Source organism: Monopterus albus, unplaced genomic scaffold, assembly GCF_001952655.1.
Source record: "Monopterus albus unplaced genomic scaffold, M_albus_1.0 scaffold46.1, whole genome shotgun sequence".
Taxonomy (NCBI): Eukaryota; Metazoa; Chordata; class Actinopteri; order Synbranchiformes; family Synbranchidae; genus Monopterus; species Monopterus albus.
The window spans coordinates 1,818,819-1,829,066 of record NW_018127926.1 but is presented as its reverse complement, the minus strand read 5'-3'; the positions used below and the strand labels follow the sequence as shown (position 1 = coordinate 1,829,066).

The 10,248-nt window shown below is 40.6% G+C and overlaps 2 protein-coding genes across 2 annotated transcripts in view; one reads left to right on the top strand and one right to left on the bottom strand.

Moving 5' to 3' along the window:
• bace2 (beta-secretase 2) overlaps window positions 1-6,725 on the top strand; it is a 10,810-nt gene extending 4,085 nt beyond the window's left edge. Inside the window, exons 2-9 of the mRNA XM_020600283.1 lie at window positions 216-304; window positions 677-893; window positions 1,730-1,861; window positions 2,465-2,599; window positions 2,897-2,998; window positions 3,341-3,484; window positions 3,565-3,733; window positions 5,542-6,725. Of these exons, the coding sequence (XP_020455939.1) occupies window positions 216-304; window positions 677-893; window positions 1,730-1,861; window positions 2,465-2,599; window positions 2,897-2,998; window positions 3,341-3,484; window positions 3,565-3,733; window positions 5,542-5,783 (1,230 nt within the window). The 3' untranslated portion in view covers window positions 5,784-6,725. The remainder of the gene's footprint in view (window positions 1-215; window positions 305-676; window positions 894-1,729; window positions 1,862-2,464; window positions 2,600-2,896; window positions 2,999-3,340; window positions 3,485-3,564; window positions 3,734-5,541) is intronic.
• A 92-nt stretch (window positions 6,726-6,817) lies between these two features.
• The window catches only part of LOC109960302 (transmembrane protease serine 2-like), a 7,791-nt gene continuing 4,360 nt past the window's right edge, over window positions 6,818-10,248 (bottom strand). The window contains exons 8-13 of the mRNA XM_020600289.1: window positions 9,001-9,163; window positions 8,748-8,920; window positions 8,443-8,544; window positions 7,975-8,117; window positions 7,744-7,896; window positions 6,818-7,200 (exon numbers count right to left, since the gene is read on the bottom strand). Coding sequence (XP_020455945.1) covers window positions 7,183-7,200; window positions 7,744-7,896; window positions 7,975-8,117; window positions 8,443-8,544; window positions 8,748-8,920; window positions 9,001-9,163 — 752 coding nt within the window. The 3' untranslated portion in view covers window positions 6,818-7,182. The remainder of the gene's footprint in view (window positions 7,201-7,743; window positions 7,897-7,974; window positions 8,118-8,442; window positions 8,545-8,747; window positions 8,921-9,000; window positions 9,164-10,248) is intronic.

Sequence of the window (10,248 nt, the reverse complement as noted above, 5' to 3'; positions counted from 1 at the left end):
ATTTCTTCCTCTGTTTTTCAGTACAAACAGAAACATTGATTTCTTAGTTTTATTTTAAAAGCTTCAAGTCCTCTCATCAGTGTGTCCCACTTTGGCTCAGCTGTCATCTTTGTTTAACATGGTGATTCGCGACGTCTGTACAGTAAGTTAGGGTGGGGTTGGCTTGTAGCAGATAACTGTAATGTTAAACTAAACTCTGCCTTGTGTTTTTTCAGTTGAACATCCTGGTGGATACAGGCAGCAGTAACTTTGCTGTGGCTGCGGCACCACACCCATTCATTACTCATTACTTCAACACTGCGCTGTGAGTGGCCAGAGCACACTGTGCAAACTAATAAACAAGCCCCTGGGAGTGTTATACCAGTGTTGACTTTTAGTTTAACTGTTGTTTTACATTGTCTGCTCTTCATCACCCAGGCAAATATCTTTTTTTGAAATGTGCCTGGGATGATAGCTTTTTCACAGAAATATAGTATTCATTAACTAATTATATAGTCTTCACTGTGTAATGAATTGATATGTTTTTGTATAGTGAATCTGACTTGTCCGACTTTCCCGTCTTTCTCAGTCCTTTATTACAGTCCTAGTTATAATACAACACCAATATTAGTATTTAAATAACTAACACAGGTCTTTCTAACTTGTCACACTTCTTGGCATTTTCCCTTGCATTTAGATCCAGTACCTATCAGTCATCTGGCAGCACTGTGGATGCCAAGTACACCCAGGGCAACTGGGAAGGTGAACTGGGTACAGATCATGTCTCTATCCCCAAAGGCCCAAATGGAACTGTCATCACCAACATAGTTGCCATCCTGTTTTCTGACGGCTTCTTCCTTTCTGGGATCAACTGGCAGGGCATCCTGGGACTGGCCTATCCCATGTTGGCACAGGTGAGAGAGAACATCTTCAATCATACCTTAAATATGAAATCACACAATTTGTAGAAAAAAAAGTTCAATTCTTCTTTTACCAGTTTCTGCAAGTGGCCCTGTGCAGTATCGTATGTCAGAAGTTCATCCACCCATCTATCCATTATCTATACTGCTTATCCTGAAGAGGGTCTTGGGGATGCTGGAGCAAATCCCAGTTGACATTTAGTGAGAGGCGGGGATAATATCAGGTTATAGACTGTCACTATAATCACACAGTGCTCCATCACTTCCTGTCCCACCTTTAATTTGCAGCACTGAATAACTTTATCTGTATGTATGAAGTGTGACAGTCACAAACCCAGATGCTTCTTTCAGCTTTCTTTAACTTGGTAATTTGGTGCTGATGGGACAAAACTGACATCAGCGTAAAGCAATATAATACATTCTTTCACTCTGTGCTGACTCCAACAACCTTTGCACTCAAATGCCAATGATTGGAGGGCAGATATGCTCACACTGACCACTTTGTGCTGCTGGTGTTTTCTGAGTGTTCAGGTTCTTGCCTGAGGGCTGTTTGTTATGCACATGATGACACGGCACTGACCAGAAACCTCTCTGGGGAAAACAGGATAGGTGATTCTTTAGTCAAGGGCCATACAACTGTGTCAACCTGCATACCGTACACCAGTCTGCACACACAATCATCAACAGGATTTTATGGAGTAAATGCAGTTATGGTCAGAAAATCATTTAAATAACATTTTATAGCAACATTGTGGAAAAAAAAAACTCATTTTAAAAGTTAAAAATCTATGAACACGAGTTAATGATTTACACATCTGTCTCTCCATCAGCCTGACTCAACTGTGGAGCCCTTCTTCAACTCTGCGGTGCAGCAGCTGGGAATTCCTGATATCTTCTCCCTCCAGATGTGTGGTGCTGGGTTATTAGCCAGCAGCACAATTGACCCCCCGGGTGGCAGTCTTGTGAGTAGTCAGGAGGCGCGGAGGAACATATCACATAAAGTTTGCTCAAAGGCAAAGAGGACTTCTGGCCCAGAATATTTAATGTGACCTCTGCCTTTTATTCTGTATTTTTGTGATACAGGTTGTTAAGCGTTATTTAACGTGCACTGTCAGTTGTGTAGTTCACTCACAAAGGACTGGGGTGTGATTGAGCACTATTCATACTAAATAAATAAAAAAGACTAAATAAAATTCTTTATTAGATTAGACAGAGCAGCAGTTTAGAGGCATAATAGTTGGTCTCCTCTTTGTCAGTATGGTTTCTTCTTCAGGGTCCAAGTCCCATTAGAGTGCAGCTACTTAAACTAATGTGGTCTTCTCCTGAGAGCAGGTCTTTCACTGTAATACCAGCTGCCTTGGTGCCTCGCTCACATCATGTGTCCTACTGGTACAGATGGATTAAAACGCACGTTATATGTGTTTGTATATTTAGCCAAATTGTGGACAGACAACTTGCTGCTATAGAGATTTCTCTTGCTGGATATTCAGTGTTGTTGTGGTCACAGTTGACCAATTGTGTGTGTGTGTGTGATTTTATTTTATTTTTTTCTGGATCCTGCTCAGGTCATGGGAGGGATTGAACCAGCTTTGTATCAGGGGTCAATATGGTACACCCCAATAGTAGAGGAGTGGTACTACCAAGTGGAGGTTTTGAAGCTCGAGGTAGGGGACCAGAATCTGCAACTGGACTGCAGCGAGGTAAGCTTCAAACTCTGTGTTGCTTCCCTGATTGTCTCCAACTGCTGAACACCATCCAAAACAGTCTTTACATGCCAGTAAATTATATCTTTAATGCAGAAAAGCAACACTGTATTCTTCTTGATGAGCTGTTTGAAGAGTACAACACAGAACTGAAACTGAGTCGCACCACAAGAGAATGTTCTGGATTGTTTGCTTGTGAAAGAATGCCCTCATTTTAGTCTTTTGTTTGCTGAAGGTCTTCCACAGGAACCTGAAGCACTGTACTGCACTTCACTCCTTCTCCCTTTCTTTCAGTATAACAAGGATAAAGCTATAGTTGACAGTGGGACGACGCTGCTGCGACTTCCTGTCAACGTCTTCAATGCATTGATAGAAGCCTTCACACACAGCTTTGTGGTACGCAGCCGTCTCTCCACAGGCAATGATGAAACATGTTGTCAGAGCAAAGAAAAGCAGGGGAGGATAGCACATAGTAGCTTTAAGTGGAAGGATCAGGCGTTTTACTGCTATAAAAATGTGTAGCCGTGCTCATGTCTTTTTAAATTTTATTTTATAAATTTTTCACCTTTTGCAGCTGCAGATAAACAGGAAGTGACATTTTCAGTTCATGTACTTAAATTCCCATTACACATTAATCCCAAGTGGGACAGTGAAAGAGAAGAGCAGAACCATCTTTGTGTTGTACTGACTTGGTTTTGTCTTCGTCTCTCTTTCTGTTTCTCTGTGGTTCATATCCAGGAGCTTTCTTCAGACTTCTGGAGTGGCACCAAGCTTGCATGCTGGTTTAAGGGAAAGACCCCCTGGAGGGTTTTCCCCAACCTGTCCATCTATCTAAGGGCCATGAACAGCAGCCAGTCCTTCCGAATCACCATCCTGCCTCAGGTGCCTGGATGAACATAAACACAAAACTCTCCATCAACACAGAAGATTAGAATTCCTCATCGTTCTCTGTCATCCTGCAGATGTACATCCAGTCAGTCATGGACCCGGATGGCACTGTGGACTGCTATCGTTTTGGGGTGTCTTCATCGGTTAATGGCCTGGTGATTGGAGCTACTGTCATGGAAGGCTTCTATGTGGTGTTCGACCGCGCACAGCGGAGACTGGGCTTTGCACTCAGCAACTGTGCAGGTGAGAGTCCCAGTCCAATACTAAGGCAGACAAGTATGTAAAACTCAGAACCAGTTTTAGAGCAATGTTTCTGAAGATTTTCAGGAAATGGTTACAGGTTGATCTGTACTGTAAGGTTTTATCTGATGGTGGAGAAGCCGCTACTTTTGTCGCTTCATGCACACACCCTCATCATGGACAACACACGACGAAATGCATATGATGCCGCTTCAAATTACAGGCGATCAATCTGGCTGTCGAAATATCTCATGTTACAACGTGGACACCTGCGGCTATGTACAATATGTTTATTCGTCTTACATTTAGTGGGTGCGGCTTGTAGTCCGGAAATTACGGTAAATGCCATTGTCTGACATTTTACTGAATCCTATTGAAAATGTTGCTGATTAGATTGCTTCAAACTTAATTTTTGACACAAGTCCAGAAGTCCATAAAGTTTAGCAGATTAATTAATAACCTAAGGAAAAGCAAGCTATGCAGTGTCTATTTAATCATCCTTTCAGGTTCACTGAACATGTACTTTCCTGAGGTTCTGTGTAAATATGAGCTTGGGCAGGGCTTCCCGCTCTGATCTTAGAGTACAAAGATCATTTCTGTTCTGTATTAAACAAGCAGACTTGGAGCAGACGCAGGTTTGTGACGGCAGCGTTTCTGGGCGTAATCTCTGAACTGGCTGGTAAAATCCAGACAAAGAAAACACTCATATTACTTAAGCCTTAGACAGTAGTTTCTTTGAGGAAGCTGTCATAAATAAAAACGGCTTAGCTTAATAATAATGTACTGTAGTTGATGTTTATATTAGAGATGTCCCAAGCTGATAATAAGTATCAGTGCCAGTGCTGATCTGGGCATTTTTGACATGATTGGTATCAGCTAGAATAGATATGTAGAACTACAGTCCTGAATTGGAGAGGACTCGGTCACGTTTTTGAGATGGGAGAGTCACACAACTGATAAACTGCTATATTAACAAATCCAGCTGTCTACACTGCCTGTGTGTGGACTGGCACATCAGTCCTGCTTTATGTGTGTAGCCACGAACTGAAGCCAATTTTAACTTCGTCTATTTTTTTCAGAGATACGTGCGTAAAACACTTCACAGAACACGGCAGTTCTCTTTAAAACGTGTGTAGTTTTTATTTGCTGGTTGGATATACTACACATATACATGCAAGTGTAGCCAGTAATTCCCTCACTGTCTGTTATGTGTCAGAGTTTTGGACTGTAGCTTTCCCTTTTCTGAAGTGTTTCTCTAGGTGCTTTTGAGTGTTTTTATACACAAAGTGCTATCAATGTGCAAGTGAACATGCACCTGAGCCTCAGTATGTCAAATATTTATTGAACATTTACTGTAGATAAATATAAGAATCGGTATCAGCAGAAACTTAATATTAAAGGAACTGGATCAGTACTAAGGTCAAAAAAAAAAAAACTGGATTGGGGCATCCCTAATACCAATGATTTGTTCATGATCACCAAAACGTAACCCACATAAACCTTCTCTCACAAAACTGCTTTACACCTGCCTGTCCGAATAAGCTCGTAGGTTCAATGTTCATATTCAGAACTATTGAAGTAAAAAGTATATAAAAACATGTTTTCATTACTTTAATTAAGGCTCAATAAAATAATAATGTAGTGCTACTTTTTAAGGTTAATTTTATCTTTTTTTGTTTGCTCTAGTTTTTTTAAAAATTTTTTTAATACAAGCAGGTATAGAGCACTTTACATTCTACTTTTTAACTTTAGCTGTGACTCCACAAGTAGGAAATGAAGTCTGCAGCTTCCCGTCTTGTATTTCTCTGCAGTGAAGGATGGAACAGCTCTGTCAGAGATCGCAGGGCCCTTCTCAGCAGCAGATGTGGCGACCAACTGCTCCAGCTCGCGCCTGATGGTGCCTTTTCTGTGGATCATCTCCTACGTCCTGATTGCGATTTGCATAGCGGTGCTCCTCATTCTGCTACTCCTGCTACTCCTGCCCTGCCATTGCAGAGGCCACGCTGGGGAGATAACCGATGAGTCATCACTGGTCCGCCACCGTATTAAGTGACTGAGAGGAAACGGACCGGCGATCAGGGTGACCTGGCAGGCAGACAGCGAGCAGAGCTCATCCACAGTGGAGGAGAAGGGGGTGAGGCTGGACTCTGAATGCTTGACTGACACATCAGCACAGCCCACAGAGGCAGATACAGATAGATCAAGTACCTCTTAAAGTGGAAATCCACCCTACAACACTTATTAAAAACAGCTGCTGGTGATGTATTTACAGTTCCAATTTCTTGCTTGGTTATGTATCTTTGTTCTCTGATCACTGGTCATGTCATTTTATATGTAGACAGTGATGCAGAGAAAGGCGTCCAGCATACAAGAAGATCAGGTGCAGTCACTTACTATAGCATTAAAAGTTGCTATGTAACTGCTACAGGGCAGATTTTAGTGATGGACATGACTTGCTGCTTCTCAACTGGAAGACTGAAATGAAGTGCAGTTTCAGAGTCCACTCAAATCCAGTTCAGGCTTTTCTTCTGTAGAGACGGTGAAAACATCTTTTAAACAAAGGATGTGACCAAGTGACACAAACACCAGGATGAACCAGACACTATGAAACACTTTATCGCTAAATAATTCCCCATTACACCAGCAATGATGTGTCTAAGGGTGGAGTTTCTTCCTCACAGACAATCACAGGACCGAGACTGGAGTTATTTATTTCTAAGGCCATACCACTTCAAAAAAATGTGCCTTGATAGTTAGTAATTTTCTACCAACAGATCTTTTCAGCCTAATGCCAACTCTATACAAGTGCCTTCTTCCATTGTGAAATTCATCTTTAGTCTTCTGTGGAGTGTAATGTCACTGTTGAAGTTGAGGGGAAAAGCTGTTCCAACAAACAAACACATGTTTACAGCTGACACTAGCGACAGCTCCCCATGTAGACGTCATGACACAGGACATAAAAGCTGCTCCTTCCCTGAGACTGTGCTGCACAATCAGAAACTGAAATTCATGCTTTTTGGTTCTGACCAGTGTTGAGTGATGTAACCAATACGTTACTGTCTGCCAAAATTTAAAGTTGTAAAATTATCAAAGTACAATTAAATCTTTGAATGTTCTATTTCTAAATGTGTTTGTGCCAAAATTGCCTTAAATAAAATAAAACTACTTCTAATCAAATCAAATCAAAGATGTAAGTAATTTAACATGAATAAATATTTGTTGTCCTTTGCGACACCTTGTACATTTTGTGTTTTACACAGAAGAATATAACTGAATGGAAAAACAAGTGAAAATGAAATCGTTTGAGCTTATTTCTTTAACTCAGTTAAAATTACATTGTGTATTACGAGGGCTGCATTTCAGTATTCAAATAACAGACTAATGAAAAAAGCACGGTCAAGTCAAAGTTGCACGAGGTGCAGAGCATGAGACTTTCATCTTCAGTCCTGTCATCAGTCATCTTGATGCTTCTGTGAAGAGAGAAATAAATACATTTGTATTTTCTGCCTTGTGAAAAATGTCTCTTTGGCCATTATCTTATACATAAGTTATCTTTTGTAAATGGTACAAAAACAAATACCGTAGCAAAACTTAACAGCGAATAAACTGTCATGTAAACGGCCACATTTCACTATGAAAAGCTAAAGATGAACAAAAGTAATAATAGCTGGAATAAATTGTTTAGTTTTTTTCTTTGTCAAAAAAGATAAATTCCCAACCTTGAGAAATGTCTGATTAATCTTCAATTAAACAATGTCTAACTTGTCTCACAGTTGAATAAAGATCATGACGTACACACACCACTATATTAAAATCCTAGTTCATATGAAGGTCTGGCTGTGATTCAGACATACTGTGGCTATGTCATCCAGCCTTAGTCACACTGTACTTCTGGAGCGCCAGATGAGTAAACGTCCTCACTGCCTATTTCTTTAACTTCCTTTAAAAGTCCAGATAATTCTTTGTTTACATGTCATGTTAGCTGTGTGTGTTTGACTTTTATCAGTTTATACCTTCATCTGACAGAAGATCCAATCCAGAAAATAGGTGATGTTGCCATAAACACCTGGTTTACTCTGCTCGTGACGCTGTCCTCCCCAGATATTGTCCCCTATGAGCCACCACAGCCTCCCCTTCTGGGTCACCAGAGGGCCACCGCTGTCAGCCTGAGGAGTGCGGCACAAACAGAGAATACTGGAAGACCGTGCGCTGAAGGACACACAAACATAATGTATTTGTCTTACCTGGCAGGTGTTTGCTGTTGACTCCATCTCTCTGGCACACATCATGTCCTGTGATATCCCACCATTGAAAATGATGATGCTGTTGCAGTCTGCAGCATGTACGAGAGAAACCTGAGCCCTGGTCAGGTACAGAGAGCCAGAGTCTGTCAGAGAGACACAGCCAACAGAAATATCACTTGTATTAGTCAGATAATGAGAAATCTAAAAAAAAAAAATGAACACCTGCACCCTCTCCTCTCCAAGTTGTCATCTCTTTAAAGTAATCTGTGTTTTGCTCAAGTCCAAGTACTGAATTAGAATATTGCACCCTTTGGTGCCATCAAGTGGTAGCTTTAAAAAAAAAACACACTTCAGTAAATAGAGTATATAATCCTTCCATTTCTAGTCTTTTGTATGTATTAATTTCTGTTGCATTTTCACCGACTAAACAACACACCATTCCACCACATGTAACCATAAGTGTCTTACCTCCATTTACTCTGCAGTCAAACTGTGTTTTCCAGGCCTTCTGAGGAACTGAGATGTTTAAACCAACGTTGGGGAGGCACACAGGCCTGATGTTACTGGACACTGCCAAACAAAAGGATATGTCTGTTATAAGTCAGATTCTGTCTTTTTGTTGGGACACATATGGTGTGTATACTGTACATTTATCAACTGGTTTCCACACAAAAACAGATATACACTCAGTTGTCAATTTATTAGGTACACTTTAATTTAAATGTCTGACATTCTTCATTGCACCCATGTGAATGTAATGTGGCTATAACCACCTGTGATATCCACAGGTTTGGTGAGCTTCATCAGAGCAATGTCATTCTTGAGAGTGAAGCTGTTGTAGCCTTCATGTGCAATTATGCGGCTGACAGAATAAACTGGGTTAAACAGAGTATCTAACGGGTCCACTATCCCAGCATACACTGCCCAGTCTCCAGGGCTGCTGGCCCTGCAGGGGAGAGAAGAGTAGATTTAGCCTGGAAAAGACTGCAACCACTCTGAGAAGAGGCATGATGAATAAGATCTCACCAGGCCACACAGTGAGCCGTAGTGACTATCCAGGAGGTGGAGATGATGGCTCCTCCACAGCGGTGGAAACCTGCGACTTGCAGGCTGACCTGCCACGGCCAGGACCCTGGGGAGGCCATCTGGCCCCTAGAGGCCCTGCTGGTGTTCATGCCTCTCCCGCAGTCTGAGGGCAAAACTGCTATTAGAGGACACATTTTGCTGGGAGAGAATAAGGATTTTTACAAGCAGGTTCAAAAGAGGCCAAAAGAGGTCTTCTTTTTTTTGGTGGCTAAATTAAGAAGGTGAAATAACTGGACAACTTCACACATACTGGCAAACATAGTTTCAGTTGAAACAGGTGAGGGTTCCCTTCATGACAAGAAATAGTTTAAACAACTCTAAACATCCGAAACACAACAGAGCACTGAGCTTTGCTAAAGCCTTAAGCGTCTTTCTCCCATTTTCACATGCACTTCACAAGAACACAACGTAAAGGAGATGGAAAGAATCTGATTATCAGAATAAAATTCAGTATACTCACAAGACTTTAATGATACCTGGTGGGAAATTCACAAGCTACCCATCAAATTCAAATTATACATGTACTATAGTTAAAATGAGCTCCACCTTTACCAGCTGCCATATTAAATGTAATGAAGACAGTAACGTATCAGTAAATATAATACAATAAACAAGGTGAAATGTGCTCTTCTGCATAATGAGAACTTTTACTTTTGGTACTTTAAGTATATTTTGATGCTAATACTTTTACTTAAGTAACTTTTGAATGCAGGACCTTTACTTTACTTTGATTGATTTTTTATTTGATTTATTCTTTCAAGCATGTAAAAACACCACACAAGTAATACAAAGTGTACACCACACCCACAATTGTCCATGTAATTAATCATTGAGCCTGTTCTTGCATATATCTTGATTGACACATACCTTTATATTTATGTTTAAACTCATCAATTCTATTACTATTTTTTTTAGGTCTACACTTAAATTATTCCATAGTTTTACCCCACTTATGGAAATACAAAATCTTTTTTTGGTTGTACGTATAGCATGAATGTTTAAATTTAACTGACCCCTTAAATTGTATCCCCCATCCCTTTCATTAAATAGTTTTTGAATTCCACCAGGTAATAAATTGTTCCTGGCTTTATACATAAACACAGACGTCTTATCAGTCAGTTAAAGCAGCAACGTCTATAAAGCCAAAATCCCAAATACTATACAACGTAACAAGCACTTCCCTGCTGC